The sequence below is a fragment of the Diceros bicornis genome, chromosome 35 (assembly GCF_020826845.1).
Source record: "Diceros bicornis minor isolate mBicDic1 chromosome 35, mDicBic1.mat.cur, whole genome shotgun sequence".
NCBI classification, from domain to species: Eukaryota; Metazoa; Chordata; class Mammalia; order Perissodactyla; family Rhinocerotidae; genus Diceros; species Diceros bicornis.
In genome coordinates, this window is record NC_080774.1 from 19341431 (window position 1) to 19360887 (window position 19457).

A 19457-nucleotide genomic window follows, 5' to 3' on the forward strand; every position below is an offset into this window, starting at 1 on the left:
TGGGTTTCTGTTCCTGGGAGGTCTTGTCTACTTCAAGCTCCTCCCATGTGTGTCCTTCGGGGTCCCAAACCAACAACAACCCTCCATGCAGGTACTAGGCTCCAGTTTTTCCTCAACATAGGCCCCAAAATTTGTCAGAATGCGTCCTCAACTTCTCAGTTGCCGTTTCTGGAATTTGTGGCACAAAAATCAGTCCCAAATGACCGGTCACCTCTCTAGATTTCCTACGGCCACTTGTTGGTGCTGTTTTCTTCTGTGCCCTGCCATCTCTTCTATAGAGTTGTAACCATCATAGGCCAACTCATACTGGCCCTATTGTATCCTGTTCTATCAATACCAGTGTTGTATCAAAAGTTGTTTTGCAGGGGCAATGAGCAAAAACTTCAAGTCATGTAGCTGGAGCATGCTCAGAAGATGGAAACCTTGTTCTCAGATGACCTCGAGCTGCCTAGGGACCAAAAGTTCCCTAACTTACAGAACTCAATGTGAAGAGAATGGGGAATGGGGAACCTCATGAGAAGCAAGGGGTCCTTTGATTTGTAGCACATCAGACTTATAAGAATGTTACAGTCCCACCCTCCAGTCAGATTCTGCCGGGTTAGCATTTTATATAATGACTCCACTCCCAACTCCTCAAAAGTCTGTCGCCACTTCAGCTCAGGGAGACAGATCTGAGCCTTGCCTCCTGTCTCCTTGTTGGTCGGCCATGCAATAAAGCTCTCTCTTCTCTCAAAAGCTGATGATGTAGTATTGGCTTCTATGCTCTTGGGCAATGAGCCTTCACTCGGTAACACTATTCAACATTCTCTTCTAACATCTTGTCCAGCTTTGAGCTGTACTCAGTGGGAGGTTTGATATATATTATTTATTTACCATTGCCAGAGTCAGGAAGTTCATTTTCCTCAAATTATATATTGTATCACTACTTAGGCCAAATGCATTCCTGAGAGACCTTTAATTAATCCCCCCCCCACACCTACTCAGTAATGTGAAACTTAGGCACTGTGATACATTATAGAAATTCTATCTATAAGCCTTTGGAACTGTAAGGCTTTCTCCCAGAAATATTGAATACCCAGCTTCCTTCATCTAATTTATAATGGACTAGTAGGCTAATGAAATCAGATATCTCACCTAGTCACACTATTTCCATTTCTTAGAAAAGCAACAATTTTTTCTAATCAGTAGATTAAGAAGCCTAAGACCAGCATATATTTTTTAAATAACAAGATCCAATTCAATGATTTTAACATGAATACCTTTATTGACTCACGTTTTAAATTCATAAATCTAGGCGTTATTATATAGTGTTATGAATAAATGATATTTGCATCACATTTATAGGAAACATTCAGTTTTTAACAACTACTTTGAATCTGTTCCTTCCAAATTATTTTTACAGATTTATAGAAATGTATTACCATAAATCAAATTCTAGCTTTGAAAAGAACATGTTGCCTTAACTTTCTTTAATCATGGAGCCATCTCTTGTATTACATTTATCATTATTGGCAGTACTGCTAGGCAGAGGTTACCAGATTACAATATATTTTTTAAATGACTTGTTTTAATTTTATTTCTTATAAGACTGGTTCACATTACAAACCTAAATTGATTAACTAATAATCAAAGGAACTAGATTGTTTTTGAACATACCCCTTCTGGTATATTTGAAGATAATCTATCCTCTCCCCAAAAATACCACTCTATCTAGGAGTATAAGAAAACCAAGTTTCACATATTGTTTCCCGAGTCTATTTAAAGATAGTTTTAACTGGAGAGAAAAAAATGTGTCTGCTTTCAGGAAAAACATAGTAGCTTCACTTAAACAACTTATTCAAGAGTCTTTTCTGATTATGGTACAGCTAATACAATGTTACACTTGAAACATGCACAAGAGAATGAATTAAACAGAAATACCAATAGAGTTCTTAATTTCCCTTCTTTGTGGAAAAAGTAACAAAATCTTTCAATGTTCCTAAGCTGCCAACTTTTAAATCACAAGGCCCTCCTTATTACAGCTCCACCAAAAAATACAATCAAATTGTGACCCCAGTACAAAGAATAAACAATACTTCATATAGGTCATTTTGTTCATACAAAATAGTAAATAACACAAATCACAATTTTGCTATTTTTATGTCTTTGCTGTCCTTTAAATACGAAATATTTCACAAATAAAGTATATATCATTTTCCAAGTACAATTTCTTGCTCATAGATGTACTCTCCATGTGACTAACGCCCATCCTTTATAATTAATAGAGCAGCATTGCTTGGAGTGCAAAGCACGCAGGCACGTTTAATCATTAAGTCATTGTAACACATTTGAAAGGTCAATTCCAAGACCAAACCCTCACTGTCAATTCTCCCACCTAGAAAATAGAAGTCTCATGTCAAGTCAGTGATAGTACTGAAAATAGCCTGCATCACTCTGAATCTCCTCCGCGTCCAATCAAGAATGATAAGAATCTAAAACTCTGCGTCTAGGAAAATATTTCAGATGTACAGCTTCAAAAGGAAAAAAATAAATAAATTTCCAAATTGTGGTTTTCAACATCCCAACAGGCTTCCTTCTGTAGGTCAAAGGTAAAAGAGACGGTTTGTCAGGGAATGATGTGGTTCTTGGTGAATGCTCTGGCCCACAAGGTAAGCTAGTTTGTGGGCGTAGTGGCAAGGAGCCGGAACTCGGATGACACCCTTTAGGAGAAACAATAAAAAAAATTTTTTTAACTTTCTATCTACTTTTCCTAAATTTAAATTTTCATAGATATCAATTCTAAGGTTCAGAAAGTATAGATTCGATTTTGAACAATATACAGATCTGAAGGGAAACCAGTACCAAAAAATACTTACTGGCAAATTATAATACATGTGGCAGAGTCTGTAAGTCAGACCCTGGACGGTATCCGGGCTCAAGCGAACAGTGTCATGGATGACGTTATAATGAGTGGGAGTGACAGTACCCTCCTTCACTGACTGACTCACAATAAAAAAATCGTACCTGAAATTATAGAACATGTGGGTATCAGCTTATTTTAAAAAAAGAATGTAGCAAACCTGGTATCTGAAGTGACGTTAATTTCCAGAAATCCATTCTACAGACAGAGTTTCCTTTACATGTAGAAGCCTGGCTAACTGTCAAGCAATGACTTGATAAAGCAAATCTCCCAGGACAATTATTGACACAAGTAATAACTCTCAGGGGATTTAGACTCACAAGCATATGTACTAGGATAGAGACAGAAACATAAAATTGGCACATTTGATATAGTCATAGGTAACTCGATTCAGAGATCCAGGGGTGGACACTTCCTGAGTCTCCCTGAGAATCAGAATATATTCAAACTCTCTAAATGATACAACTGGTAAAGTTAATCAATTTATTGTAAATATTGAGTTTATTTTTATGTGTATCATCTTAAACATAAGAAGCTTTATGTCTATCATACTTTTCATTTGCTTTTTTCTTTAATCCTTTTCTGCCTTCTACTAGATTGATCAAGTCTTTCTTTAATTTTACTTCATTTCTCACTAATTGGTATGAACGTCATGCTTTATTTCCTACTGTGGTTTGGCATAATTTTCTCATTTGCCTAATTGACTTGACAAGTCTCAAATTAACCAGAAGCTCTACTATTCTTCCTAACAACTGAAGAATCTTAGACTGATACGTATATTTACAGTATATTTTTAAAATTCTAGGAGAAGAAAATGATTGAAGATGGAAAAATCTATAATCCAATGTATCTAGTCATATAATTTTTAACTTCCCTTAGGTCAATTCTTCCTTTCTCCTCCAAATCACACAAACCTTAAAAAATTCTGTTACTATTTGAATAAAAGGGAATCTTCACAATAAATAAATAAAGATGGTTTACCATTCCTTCCTGGTCAATTCTACATCAATGACTGTTCCTGGACGTGGATTTTGAAGTTTTCCTTCAGACTCAATAAAAAATCTGGTGTTTATTCGTTTCTTCACCACAATGACTGTTAGTTTGACACTGAAAAAATTATAATGAGTGTCACTACGTTAGTGGTATCTCGGAAGCATTTGGAGTGTTGAAACACCACATACATAGGATCTGTTCAAAAGAATCTGCAGATTGCAGTTCTCCACACATCATGACTTTACTGTCTTAGTGCCTGATTCAAGCAGCAGAGGAGGAGGTTTCCAGCCACCTATATCCTAGGGGAAGGGTCCCTTCCTCACAAGGTCAAGATCACTTCTACTATCAATGCTGGGCACCAGGCTACATTGACAAACAGCTGAGGCCAGAGGAGGCAGCTGGGAGGGATCCCCAGCCTTGGGAACTCCAAAACTCCAGGATAAAGGAGTTGGACAAGTACAAACCATTGACAGGCTATGTTCATGGATTTTAATGAATATCTGACATTAGCAAGCCCTTCAAGGCTTGAAGAGAGATTAGAAAAAGAGCAATATTCATAGGAGTTCCATAGGGGAAATTTTTCTATTGCAGTGTTCCAATTGTACTCTGTCCTCTGACGTGGGCATGGAGCACTCTGTCCTCTGACGTGGGCATGGAGCACAAAGTGAAAGGGCGAAGGGTCTACTTTCTCCCCACCCATCAACCAAAGCCCTCTGTTCTTCTCAAGCTCTTTCTCTCTCATAATTCACACACCAAAATTGTTCCAGATTTTTTTTCAAAGACTGAAATGCAGAGCTTACAAGATCTGCACTTTACAGTTGATATACCTACGTCTTTGGATGCAAAATACTGTTTAAGTACGAAGAAATCTGTGGTATTTCATAATTAATCAATGCTTCAAGCTGACCATCTCCCACGCCATCCCGATATACAATAACAGAATGTGGCATAAATGGATTATGTTCACGCCAGAGCTTCAGAGCAGCTAAAAGGAAGCCAGAAACACGTGTAAATAAACCGTAACTTGGAACAAACTGGCCACTGCGATTTTTGACAACTTCTAGGTTCATTTTTCAATATTTTAGCTTTCAGGACAATTGCACTGCTTAAGTCCTCAGTCTAGTCCAGCATTTCTCAACAACAGTACTGAAATTTTGAGCCAGGTATTTCTTTGTGGAGGGGGGGTGGGGGGGTTGCTCTCGTATGCATGGTAAGATATTTAGCAGCACCAGGGAACTACTGGTATAGAGTCAAGTGCTCCAGCCTCTACTGGACACTAACCTTGCAAGCAGGCCCTCAGCCCACTCACAAGCTCCTGCCCCGATTCCTGGAAGATACATTGAGAGAACCACCTGTTTGGAGAAAAACAAGCCATCAGTTTGGAACACAAGATTCTCAAAATTTCATCCTTTTGATTCTGAATTAATCTATGACCAAAACATATCACAATCAGTAGCCGAGGATCCGATTAAGGATCCGTTCGTTCATTCTCCTGCAGACATCAAAGTATTCGTCTCTTCTGATATCTTAGGCATTTAAGAAAACTTTGAATGCACACAAATAGTAATATAGAGTGAAAGCATGCGTTAACATTACTACAAATTATACACACTTTCAATATGCGTGACTCCTGTCATTCCACTTACTGAGGAACACCAAAAATGAACACCCAGTGTTCCTCGAGATTCCTGCTTCTAGGCCAATGTCCTAAACGATGGCTCATCTATAATAATCTGCTTTGAGGGAACAGTGTTTTTTGGAACAGTAATAGCTATTGCGACCGCTTCTCAACATACCAAGTAAAATTACATATTTGTCTCAAATTTCTACCCTCTTACTGTGTTTTTATTTGCTTCAGAGCATTATGATGGCCTGACTTGATGTGATGTATGTATTTGCCTGGTTCTTCACCAGAATTTATCCTCCACGGGACAAGGTCAGGCAATTTGGCTCTACATCATCACTGCTGCATTCTCAGCATTTGAACACAGCAAGCGCTCAAACATATCTGTTGAATGAATGAAAGCATAGTTTTTCCCCTATTATCGCAACATTATTTTCTAATTCCCCACCCCCCCAAAAGCAGAGCAAAACCATGTTACTGTATTGAAATAGAGTATCACTAGAAAAATGATGCCATCTGTGAAAATAAAGATGGATCTTCCTTAAAGAATACTCTGGAATTATACCTAGTAGGCCACAGACATCATTCAACAGAGTGGTGATTTGTGACGGTCACGCATAAGGAACTATGAACTGAGGAGTGAGCACACCCATTTGAAGGTGCACTGTGGTTTCTGCTCTAAGCACAGAAAACAAAAAGAGAAGCATTTCTCCTGGAGAAAAGGAGAAGCATTGGATTTAGAAGCATATCATCTCTTGCAGGTGCATTATATATAAATGTATGAAGGCAAGATTATCCCTACAGGCCACTGGTTGCGTTCCCATGTCTGTCTCCACCCAAGTATGTCCTAAGTGCTTCCCACGTGTCAATGATCCTCATGCAGAGACTCACTGATCAGAGCCCGTGGTAGCAGAATTCTCCCTGTCCTGATCCCTGGAAGCTGTGACCGTAGTGAGCTATCACCTCTGTGATTATGTTATATGACAGTTGACTTTAGTAGAGCCTCATCTAATCTCATGAGGACTTTTAAAAGCAGAGAGTTTTCTAGACTTTGTGTGATGAACACGATGCAGTCTATACAGAAGCCAAAATATGATGTACACCGGAAATTTACATAAGGTTATAAACCAAGATGAACTCAAGAAAAGAAATTTTAAAAAAAAAGAATCTATCTTTCTAGAACATGGCAGTTGACTATTAGCTAAGGGGTAAGCTTTTTAAAATTAAAATTTTAACTAGAAATTGAATATGTTACAAAAACGTCAACAAATATCAGTGAGGTCCACCTCTCCTATTCAGTGTGCAGATAGCTACCCAGCAACCAATGTCTTCCAAAGTCTACTCACTGCGTTAACTCATTGTTGATGCTTGACACAAATCCTGCAATTGACTTCTGTCGATTTACAATATCATGGAAACAATCAATACCAATGAACATTGTATTCTGCAACTGAAAGTTTTAAAAAGGTAGTGAATTGAGTTAGGACAGAATACAAGCACAATTTAACAATTACATTTTTAAAATAGTTAAATAGAATCTTAAATTCCACTAAACACAAATGAAATAAAGAAAAGGCAACAAAATCCAACATACTCCTGTTTCCACCTTCCAGAGGGCTCCTCCCATCTTGCAATTCATCTGCTGGGCAATCTTTGTGGCAATGGTCATCAGCGTCTGGGGTTTGTCTAAGGTCCGTGCCACCACACATTGGCTTGGAATGGGGTAATTGACACACAGGAATTTTTTTATGCCATCATACATGTCTTTCCTGTCACTTGACAGCACACAAAGAACCTTGAAAGAAAGAAAACATGAAATTCCCCAAGATGCAATAACACAGTGTTGTGAGAAAGGGACACCACATCAAGGAAGCTATTTGGGGGGGGCACTGACAAAATAGAGTCTGTTTATTAAATAAATAGCTGAATCCATGAGGGTGAAGGGTCTAGAATCACATTCCACAATTTGAGGGTGAGTGTGGAAGAAACTGGCCGTAGGACAGGCATTTGTCATTATGCATCAATCACTCAAACTTGCAAAATCCTTTGGTCCTAGTTATTCAATTTCCAGGAGTTTATCATGAAGTTGACAAGGATGGATTAAAAACGTAGACTGAAATATACTATAATCAGGGCAATCACCATTTACAGGACGATCACAATGTGTGAGGCATTTGCCAAGCATTTTCCTTGACTCAGTTAATTCTTTCATCAACAACCTACTGAGATAAACACTATACTCGCCATTTTACCCCTGAGCAAACAAGCTTGGAAGTTATGGAAACTGTCTGATTTACAAACAGCAGAGCAAGGTTTCAAACATCCCCTAGGACCCCTGGTAGGAGCTGGGGGTTAGGAAGAGAGGTTACTGCTTGACTTATTTCTGGCTATAATGGGAAAATCAACAATATATTATTATACTTTGTGTGTGTGTGTGAGGAGATCAGCCCTGAGCTAACACCTGCCAATCCTCCTCTTTTTGCTGAGGAAGACTGGCCCTGGGCTAACATCCGTGCCCATCTCCCTCCACTTTATATGGCACGCCGCCACAGCATGGGCTGACAAGCGGTGCATCGGTGCGCGCCCAGGATCCGAACCAGCAAACCCCGGACCACCGCAGCGGAGCGCACGCATTTAACTGCTTGCGTCACCGGGCCGGCCCCAAGAATATATTATTTTTGACATGATGATGTTTGTAGGAAGTTTTTGGCAAACATCCTTGATCAGATTAGCGAAAGTCTTTTCTCACGCTAGATTGAGTTTCTCTTTTCCCCTGAAAGGGTGTGGAATTTTATTAAATGCATTACCTTCATTGTTTAAGAGAAATATTTTCCCCTATAATTCAGCAAACTAACCAGTTAGCATTTAATATATTTTTAAAAACTATATTTCAAATTTTTAAATTTACTGGCACACCCTAGTCTATGGTGTTCTCGTAATATTTCTTTAACCTCTAGCGAGTCTGTAATAATGAATGCTACTTGTTCCTAATGTTTTAAGCCTTACCTTTTCCTTCACTCTTGACAATATCAAACTTTAATATTTTCAGCTTTAGATTTGTGGGCTGTTCTCTACTTAGTTTCTGCTTTGTATTTTTTGTTTCATTCTACTTTATTTTGGTTTACTCTGTTCTTGTGCGTTAAAATTCAGACTTCATTCCCAGCGCATCCATTAAGGGCTGTGGGTGCCCTCATTATCAGTTTGCTGTTTCACACAGGTGTTTTTGTTTTGTTTTGTTTTTGTTTATTGCAGTAACATTGGTTTATAACATTGTATAAATTTCAGGTGTACATCATTATACTTCTATTTTTGCATGGATTAGATCATGTTCTCATGTTCACCACCTAAATGCTAATTACAATCCATCACCACACACGTGTGCCTAATTATCCCTTTTAATGATTTCTAATTATAATGTACCGTGATCAATGTGTGTGGTCGATAGGATACTGATTCTTCACTATTTGCCTAGGATTTCTCCAAGCCCATTGTGATCAGTTAAAGACAAAGACAAAACAAAATGACAGATATGCTTTAAAAAAGCACCTAATCTTTTAGGTACAGATTACACACACACACACACACACACACACACACCTCTCTCTCTCTCTCTCTATATATATATACACATATACATACATACATATATATACACATACATACATATATATATACACATACATATATATACGCATACATATATATACACATACATATATATATACACATACATATATATATACATACATATATACATATATATATATGTATGTATTAGTAGTTTAGCAGGTCAAGCTTTTAAATACGAGTTTAAAATCTTCTAGATTCTAATTTTTTTTATCTGCTGATCTCTGAGTTTCCTGACAGTGGTCAGCTACCATTGCCTCCTAAAATGTCAGCTTCCAGAATAGCACGGGCCTGTCTCCTCCTGAGAAGAGCTATTCGGGCTGATGAAAATATGGGGGCATGCCTGTTTAAGGCTCAGCCAGTTTAACAAGGCAATAAAGAATTATAGGGTTGAGACAGGAGAGAAGTAGGGACCCTGAGAAATGATCCCAGCAATTGAGGCTGCATTCTCCCACGGTCCGCCCATCTTGGTAGACACGGCTGAAAAGCTAGGAGGCTATGAAAAGACTGACAGCCTCAGAGAGGGAGAAAGACAGAAACTGAAGATCAGATTCTGCCAAGGAAAGGGTACTTGAGTTAAATTGAGTGTCTAGCACTCAAAACTAATGAGATTAGATTTATAACACTAAGTGTTAAGGAAGACAGGAAGCTACAGGAAAGCTCAGGCTGATGGAGGATGTGTACATTGGAACAACTATTTTGGGAAACTTATTAGTAGCATCTAATGACATGGAACATTCCACTCCCAGGTAAATCCCCAACAGAAATACATATATATGTGCACAAAAGACACGTACAAAAGTATCCATACAGTACTATAAGTAATAGCAAAACTAGAAACATCCCAAATGTTCATCAATAGAGTGAATTAAGTTAAAAACAATGGGACACTATATAGAACAAGAGAACAAATAAACTACAGCTATACTCAACAAAGATGAACCTGAAGGTTGAGCAAAAGAAAACAGATGCAAAAGACTATGTAATGTATGACTCTTTTTAGGTAAAGTTCAAAAACAGGCAACACTAAACTATGGTGATAGAAGTTAGGGTAGTAGTTGTATTTGCAGGACAATGAGTGTGAAGGAGACAAAGTGAGCATCAAATGACAGTAAAAGATAATAATCCATTAAATAAGAATCCATGAGTCCATGTTTACATAAGTACATAAATAGAGAAGAATTAAAATGTCTTCCTTACAATAGAATACCAACTAATAAACATAGAAGCAATGTTGAAAGCATAAAAATCACCACTTAGTGAGCACCATAATAATAACTATTTCAGGCTAGAATCATCAATGGATGCTAAAATTAGTGAGTGAAACTTCAATGAGTGAAACTTCAATGAGAAACAGGAAAATTGCATGTCTCAAAGTGTCTTCCCACTATAAATTTATCAATTACAAAGGGGAAAAAACAGTAACTTTAAAATGGTGAAACCTACCAGACCTCGCCTTAATCAAATGATCAAACCTAAAATCACCAGTTAAATCAACATCATGTGCTTCCGGATATGATGGACTGAGAACATGGCATTACTTTTGTGGTATTCTGCAAGAATGTGTGACCTGAATCTAACCATGAGGGAACGGGCAAACCCATAGTGAGGATTGTTCTATGAAATAATTGGCCAGAGCACTTCCAAAATGTCAAGGTCATAAAACACAAAGAAAGACTGAAGAAATTTTCCAGATTAAAAGACTTAAAAAAGTGTCTATTAGATGCCTTAGGTGACCCTAGATTGAGCAGACAAATAGTTTATTTTGTTATAAAGGAGATGATTGGTAGAATTTGAATTAGGTGTATAGATTAGATAAATGGCTCAGGAAAATACACACACTATAACTATTGTGAATAATGGCACACATATATATGTACATATGGACACACATATATAAGGAGAGGGAAAGAATAATTATGCAGATAGATATATATAGATACGTAGCTAGATAGATGGAAAGAAGAAAGAGAATGATTATATGAATGTAGTAAAATTTAATATTTGGGAAATCTTGATGATGGTTATAGATAGATTTATACTATCTTTGCAACTCTTCCTATAAGTCTGAAATTATATTAAAATATAAAGTTAAAAGAAATAAAAGTTTTAAATATTCAGGAAAACATAAATTGGAAGTTTTGGATTGGATTGATGTGTAATCATTATTTAAAAAAGAAAAACTGAGATTCTCTATTTAAAATAATGGGGACCACGTTCCCAGTTGGCATTTTTACTGCAAATGTCTGATTTTCAGGAATTAATATTATTTGTGAGATGACTGTATTTCATTTTTTATTCTTTTTAGCCTTAAACTATTAACACAATACTAGATTTGTTTTCCTTTCTGTAAAAAAAAAAAAAAGACAAAACAAAACCTATAGCTTGAATATATTTTTATTTCTTCTACTTCTGCCTTACTCCTCTAACTCATACATTTATAGGATTTTAATTCTTTATTATTCAAACACTTGTGCTATCTCATCATGACGTGTTTAAAATAGTCATCTACAAGCTGTTGTCTGCATACACCATAAGGAAAATATATTCCCAAACTATATGAGTACTTATGAATTACTGGTAGTGTTACCATCAGTTTGGATTACATATTAGTGAAGTTAACATTTTATTTTAGATATCATATAAATGTGGCTTGATGTCTTCTTATCACATTCAATGGATTATCTTATACAGCCTGGTTCTGGTCTCCCACCAATGCCACACAGCCTTTGAAATTTGTGAGCCACATTGCTTCACCCCTACTTACATACATGAATCCCCCTCTGTGAAAATCTGTGGAGATTTCCATTTGTACTTAAAGACAATTTTGCACATAATTTTCAGTCCCTATTTTATTGGTCATTCCCAGTTGTTTGGGGTGCATAAGAAGATTGTAGGCATGCTCCCTCCACCATGTGACATAACACCACCACCATCTGACAAAATATTTAAGGGTAAAAGAAGATATTGTTCCAAAAAGCAAAACTAGGATAAATGAGTAAAAGGGAGACAAGTTCCCACCCAAGAGATAAAGGTCTTCTTTTTTTCAAGAAATTCCCACAATTAAAAAGGCAATCTTTAGCTTTTCAGGCAGATGCTAAATGAGCAAAGAGATTCCTTTTATGAGAATGAGTTGGGATTCAAACAATTACCAAGGCTCCTTCAACTCGGATTCTAACATACTATAACGTGATGCTTTGCTGATTCCCAATGGATACTTCCCTGATCTAGCTGAGCATTTAAGGCCGCAACACCGGAGAAGAATGAAACATAGTACTCAATAAAGTAACAGGAAGCAAGACACAAAATTTAAGTACAATAGGCTTTCAAAAGTAAGATGTTTCATTTGAGATGGAGTATGGCTCATACAAAGTATCCTTCAGAGCAGCCTAAAAGGCTCCTTAGTGGAAACTAAAAAGCAAGAAAAGTCTAGCCTTTATGTAAAAGACAATAGGAGAAACATCCTGGTTTCATGATCAAGAAACAAAGATCCTTTTAAAGATCATCCCGGAGGAAGAAGGGAAGAATGCAAGATGAATTAGGAGAAAGAATCCAAAGAAAGAAGAAAAAGTAAGTCGCTTTAGTAATTCAGATACAACATAACGACAATTTAGTCTAAGACATTAGATGGGAGAAATGAAAGGAAAAATCCTAAGAAAAATACCGAGCGAAGGGAAGAACATGTGCTGAAAGAGACAGATCAGAGATTTTGCAGGTTACAACTCTGAGAGAAATGATGAATGCGATGATTACCATAATCCGTATTACTTTACATTTGTATGGTGTTTCAGTTTATGAGACTTTAAAAAAAAAATAATTCCAAGTCCTCAAGCCTGAAAGAATTAGCATAACAAGGTGATATTAAGTAGTACCTAAAACCCAAAAGTCTGTATTCAGCTCCATGATAGGGGTAAATTTGTATTTGTTGGCTAGTTTAGGAGACCAGTGGCAACATTCCAAATTCTAAGATACACACAAATGCAGTTTTAGAACAATCACTAAAGATTGTGCACATATCAAATAGACTTACCATCTGTGTTTTTGAGGAAGCGTGTTTTTCTAAGACATTTATATAGGATTTGACTGTATCATTTACTTCAAGCCTAGAAAATAAGCATATCATCTATATTCAAAAGGTAATGTACAGTGAAACATAACATTTTATACAGTCTATGAAACCTGATATAAAACAAGTCAAGATAAAATGCCAAGATGGGCATTTCAGTTGCAATTTTGTTTTTAAAACAAAAAAAGTTCATATTTTGGAAAAACGTCTTGGAACTAGTTCTTAATACCCCCCCATCCACTCATATCAAGTTGCCAATTCACATGTCTTCCTCAACACGTATCCTAATAGCCACAAACCATATATCACAAAAGTCGATTTTAATATCTATTGACTGGAGATTAGACTTCTTTTTTTGTTTACAAACTTTCAGAGTTTTGATAAAGTGACTGATTTCTACAATTTAATATTTTCAGTTATTCCACTTTCAGATCGCTAACAACTGATTTTAAATCGGAAGTAATTTCTGCTCTACTTACATTTTTGCATCTCTCATCGCTATGCCCATGGTGGGTGTGACTTTCCGTAGACACTGCATTAATGAAGAGGCTGCTCCGTAATTTCTCTTAGTATAAAGTATTAGCCAATGATCTAGTGACTTCACCTTAAGTAAGGGTCCCTTTCTTGTTTCTTTTGACCATTCTGCAAATAGTGGATGGGAGTTAAACTGGAAAAGAATTCCAAGACATGGTATAAAACCTCATTAAAAAAAAAATCACCTAAGATCCTTTCCAATGTAAATCTGTGCTATTTCCTGTTGAAATATTACAATTTTAAACTTTAATCATGACTGAACTAGATATTTTTCCTGAAGATATAGGTTAGTAACACTGGAATTCTATCATGGGTTACTCTGGATCATTTTGATTTTAGGTATTTGACCCTTAAGGGTACATTTGGAAGATCATTTTGCCATGAGAAAATGTCCACAATACTAATAGACAAAGATATGGGACAGAATTTACTGTATGCCAAGAACTTTCCATGCATTCTTTTTGAATATTTGCTTGTTCTCCCATATAAAGAACAAGGACACTGAGAAGAGAGAGTAGCTACAGTTATTGACATGACTAAGTTAGTTCCCCTTTGTGTTATTATGCATTTGACCCCACTAGGACCTGACAGTTTTGAAACTGTCTTACCATTCTTCTTCCTTGGAAAATTCTGACTTCTTTCAAAAGTCTTCCTGAGAAGGACAAAAAGTTGGTATCAAATGTCAAATCCCAGAGTTGAAGCTCCTTTTGTGCAGACTTATCTCTAAAAGTTAAAATATTTCCATGTGATCAAACCAAAGAAAATAAGTGAAAACAACTATTCATTTGCAAAACACAGGGCAAGTTTCCTCTCATGTAAGTTTCCTTATTGCTTGTCCTCAGTTAGGATGCTACAGACAAACTCCCTAAAACTCTGAAATAACCTTGTCTTTGCTCTCACATTTGTGTGGGCACTAGAGTCTTTCCATTTCATTCTTCTCCCTCTAGGCCTCCCCTACCACTGCAATGACAGAAAAAATAGAATTGTCCCCCCAAATCTCATTTTCTTCCCAACTGTCATTTTTTAATTGAAGAATCTGAGATGCCAAGGGATGGATCTATCTGCACAGGTCTCAAATTCAGTTCACATACACAGAGCCAGAAAAGTAGCACTTACTTTTGTACAGTATTCATGAATTTTTGCAATTCGTGCTGCCTTTTTTCTGGATCCAACCTCATGTGAACAGCCAAGTCTCTCATCACCCTGTAGTCTTGACGCATTGCATCTGTTAGACCTTGAACAGAAATCCAAAAGACATAGCTGAACAAGCAAGAATAGCCTTCTACTAGAAAAGACTTAACTGCTGTATCTGGAAGAGGAATAACGCACAGAGAGGACGCGGCTCTGGGTCATATGGAGTGTTGTGAAAATCCCGCACTTCCACATCATAACATCTGTGATGTTAAAGAGGCGTTGTCTTCTGTGAAGATGGCATAAATCCACCCTACCTGTCAGGCTGCAGAGCTCAGGAACCAGCAGCACAGGTTCATGGGGTGTGTCCTGTTGGCTCTTTTTCCATTTTCCCTTGCTGATCAAAAGTGGCTGAGTTAGGTCAGTGACCTGTGTGTCATATTGCTGCTCAACAGAAGCAAGAAGGAACATTGGCATGATTACCAGCAAAACCTTAGTAACAACGCATAAGGAGGCACAAATGTGCATTTTTGGATCATAAATGGAGGCCCAGGGGTGTGCTGGCAATATTGCTTCCCCAAGCTTAAAAGCACATTAAAATACTCTTAATATTCTCTTAATTTAGATGTCCCAGGGACCACATCCCACCCACCCCTCCCCCAGCTGAGGGAGATTTGCCCTAAGCTAACATCTGTTGCCAATCTTCCTCTATTTTGTATGTGGGTCACGGCCACAGCATGGCCACTGATGAGTGATGTAGGTCCGGGTCCAGGAACTGAACCTGGGCCACCAAAGCAGAGCACGCCAAACTTCACCACTAGGCCACTGGGGCTGCCCCCACATCTTTTTGCCTATAAACATACATGGCCAAGGAAAGAAGGACTCCCACAAATGTTAAATTGGAGTCACTGGATTCCCAGACTAATGGGGGACAATAAGACCTAGCCACTTTCTAAAGCTGCAATTTCAGATCTATTCTCATCCTCCTCCTGCTGTTTTCCCTAAGCTCTTAGCCCCTGCTTCCAGTGGAAAAAGGCATTTTTCAAAGACATCATATGCAGAAGTTCCAACCCCTATGCTGTAATTCTTGTACAACAAAGTGCCTTTACCCTCCACCACAAACTGGTTCCTTCATAGATCCTCCTATGCTGCTTATTAGCAAGGTCCTCGCCAATAGTTTAGCCACATGAATCCTGGTATCAACTGTCTTTTAAACATCTTGGGAACCTCAAAGGAGTTCCAACCTTAGACAAGAAGACTTCAAATCCAGTGTTCACAGCTCTTTTCTTCTTGGGCTGGGCTACTCCTTTCAATTCCCATGAAGTTATTGCAGATGACACATTTTTTTTCCTTCAAGTGGTCTGTAGCTATTTGAAAGGCAGCTGGGATTCACCCCCATTCCCCTGGATATACATGCATGTAGAATCGTGGCATCATATGAGGCCTCATCAACCACTCCTACCACCCAATTTATCAAAGCTTTGGAGGTGTTAATCTTTCCGTAGAGAAGTTTAGAAATCACACTTCCTATCTCTTATAGCTTTTATGAAATATCCTAGAAGGATCTTTTGTAACACCTACTTCTGCATCTAAAAATCAGTTCTGTTGTTCCTATTTGCATTATTATTAAACTTCTTTTGAAAGCCATTGTAATTCCCTTCCAATGGCTCATCTATGAATTCAGTGATTTTTTCCAGATCTCATGACAACACTAAAACTAAATTGTCATCTCTTATTAGACTGAGTTCCCACCACGGCATCCCGAGACTACCCTAGTCATTTCAAATATTTCAGCCCATCTGTTTTACTCAAGTAAATCTGCTGAGAACATTTCCTTATATTTCATTTACATCCCAAACTACCAACATATGCCAAAAAGGTAGCTTGCCTTAACGCATCAAATTCTCTCTCAAATTATTCCTAAACCCACCACTCTGATGACAGGCATGAATTAACTATTACAACCTATATGTGCCAGTTGGGATATAAGACACAAGAGATATTACAAAGAGCAAAACCAACACTGTCCTGTCCCCATGAAACTCACAGTCTATTGGGAGGGGAGAGATTAACAAAATTATCACCCAAATATATAATTACAACTTGGGATAAATGTTATGAAATACAAATGCATAACAGAATAGGGTGACCTCACAGAGGCCTGAGGTTACAGGATGGTGTGTGTTGTGGGGGGGGGGGCTGTTGTTGGGATATCCAGAATGGCTCTTCTTAATCAATGACCTTTGAGATGAAATTTGTAGGACGAACAAGCAAATATCAGCCTAGGCAGAGGAATCGGCACATGTAATTTAGGAGGAAGGAGGTCTTTATCTCCCTCATATCCTCATCACCGTCACTTCCCCATCTTACATTCCACAGCCTCACGATCACTCCCTCATAAATGCCATTGACTCCTTCACTATGTTATGCCTTCATCATACTATGTTGGCAAGCTCTAACCGTGGTAAAACCCAGCTGTCTGTTCTGTGCACATAACCAACAACTGAACCCTGCTGATTGCTTCTACAGTTAGTCTTTGCCACAATCTAAAAGGGCACTCTATTCAAATTCCCTAGCTATGTTCCTTACCCATTCAAAAACCAACATCTCATACTTTCTCATCTCTTCTCAAACACACAGCCCCAACCAACACAGCCAACGGTCTTGCTTCCTACTTCAATGAGAGATATGAAGATTCAGACAGGAATCCACTAACATTCTGCCCACCATTTGCTTTCCTCCTTGTATACATAGGCTCTGCTTGCCCTGATTTCTGTGGAGGGTATGTCCTGCTCCAGAGAAAAGTCAGTCCCTCTACCTGAGCTCTGGATTCTAACCTTTTCTCACCTTCAGGGATTTTGTTCCTATTATCAGCTCTTGTCTCTCTTACATTCTATATTATCAGCTTCTCGCTCTCTACTGGATGATTTCCATTGAGATAAAAACATATTATTGTCTAATTTTAAAAAACCATCTTCCATCTACTATACCATTTCTCCTCTCTTCTTTTGTAGCAAATATTGCTACATTTTTTTATTCAGTGCCTTCCACTTGGACTTTGATTCCCACCATTACACAATTTGTTCTTGGCGATGAACTCCATGCTATCAAACCCAACACTCTCTTCACGGTATATCTTTTTTCCTCCAGCCTCATTGGGGTACAATTGGTATGCAAAAATCTGCACATAATTAATGCATATAACTTGGTGAGCTTGGACATATGTATACAGTCTTATTTAACCTCATTATTCTATGGAGATGCATATCCTTCCTCTTTTTTGAAATACTTTATTCTCTTGTTTATCTGCATACTCCGCCCAGGTGACTGCAGATCAAAATCCAAGGACCAGAGAATTGCTAATGACTCCCAGAACTAAATCTCCAGGCTTCCTATCCCCCTGGAACTCCAGATTCATTGACATGCCAAAACAGCATGCTTTATTTGCCCCTTTGGGCAGAGAAAATGCTGTGAACTCCCCACATCGGTTCTACCTCGCTCTACACGAAAGAGGAGAGCCTTCTTCTTAGCTTTTACTTAGCCAGGGTCAGCCTGCAGGACTGAATTTTGACAAATAGAAGTGCGAGTGGAAGTGGTGCACCAGCCTATCACTTCCAATCCAAGGGCCCTAAGAGCCATTGTGTTTCTTCCACTTTTTTCCTCCAACTCAACTTAAACCTTGGAGTCCACTTGTTGAGATAGTAGAGCCACGAAATGGTAACAGACTGGATCACTGAGTCATCCCATGGAAGAGAGCTTCCTGGAGAGTTGCTTGACTCTCATTAGTCTTTATTCAAGCCAGAAATAAGTCTTTGATTTATGAACTTACTGATATTTCAGCTTGCAACTCCATCAGAGCCGATCTCATCCCCAAACATTCCCCCAACCAGCCCCTCCCATAGAGTGCACCATTGCAGTAAATGACGTCATCATCCACACACTTCCTCAGATAAAGCCAAAGGGTTATGCTGCAGGTACCTCTCTCCATCACCCACCACAACCAAGCCATCAATAAGTCCTGCCCATTTTCAACTACTTCTCCCCCTCTAATCCAGGCCACCGTCATCATTTACCTCAACCGATTTAATAACCTCCTCGTTGGTCTCCCTGCCTCCATTTTTACCCCCATACAGCCCATTCTCTGTACATCAGACAAAATAATCTTTAAAATGAAACAGTACATCACTTCATTCATCTACATAATACCATTTGACAATAAAATCCAGTTGACTTCTCTAGAGAACCACTAGCCTCGTTTGGGATCTGGATACATCGTGCCCATCCTGAAAATGGTGCCTTTGCACTGTCTCTTCTCTTCTCCCGGATCTGCACACAGCTTGCTCCTTTCTGACATTCACATTTCAGCTTCTCAGAGAAGATTCCATGACTACCCAGTCTAAGTAGCCACCAGAGACTCTCCATAATAACCCTCAATTTTAATTATCTGCATATCCCTTACAACTATCAGAATAGTTTTCCTCCTGTTTGCCATCTCTCTGCCTCCCATGAGAACACAAATTCCTTGAGAGCAGAGAACTCAATCGTCTTACCAATGTTTACCCAAGATATATAACAGGAACTCA

The 19457-nt window shown here is 38.2% G+C and overlaps 1 protein-coding gene across 1 annotated transcript in view; it reads right to left on the reverse strand.

The window, feature by feature from the left end:
* Positions 1–1303: 1303 nt before the first annotated feature.
* The window catches only part of PIWIL3 (piwi like RNA-mediated gene silencing 3), a 38794-nt gene continuing 20640 nt past the window's right edge, over positions 1304–19457 (reverse strand). Inside the window, exons 9-20 of the mRNA XM_058531659.1 lie at positions 15192–15318; positions 14860–14977; positions 14352–14466; positions 13689–13876; positions 13174–13246; positions 7111–7311; positions 6863–6966; positions 5174–5244; positions 4724–4877; positions 3881–4006; positions 2856–3003; positions 1304–2699 (exon numbers count right to left, since the gene is read on the reverse strand). Coding sequence (XP_058387642.1) covers positions 2583–2699; positions 2856–3003; positions 3881–4006; positions 4724–4877; positions 5174–5244; positions 6863–6966; positions 7111–7311; positions 13174–13246; positions 13689–13876; positions 14352–14466; positions 14860–14977; positions 15192–15318 — 1542 coding nt within the window. The 3' untranslated portion in view covers positions 1304–2582. The remainder of the gene's footprint in view (positions 2700–2855; positions 3004–3880; positions 4007–4723; positions 4878–5173; positions 5245–6862; positions 6967–7110; positions 7312–13173; positions 13247–13688; positions 13877–14351; positions 14467–14859; positions 14978–15191; positions 15319–19457) is intronic.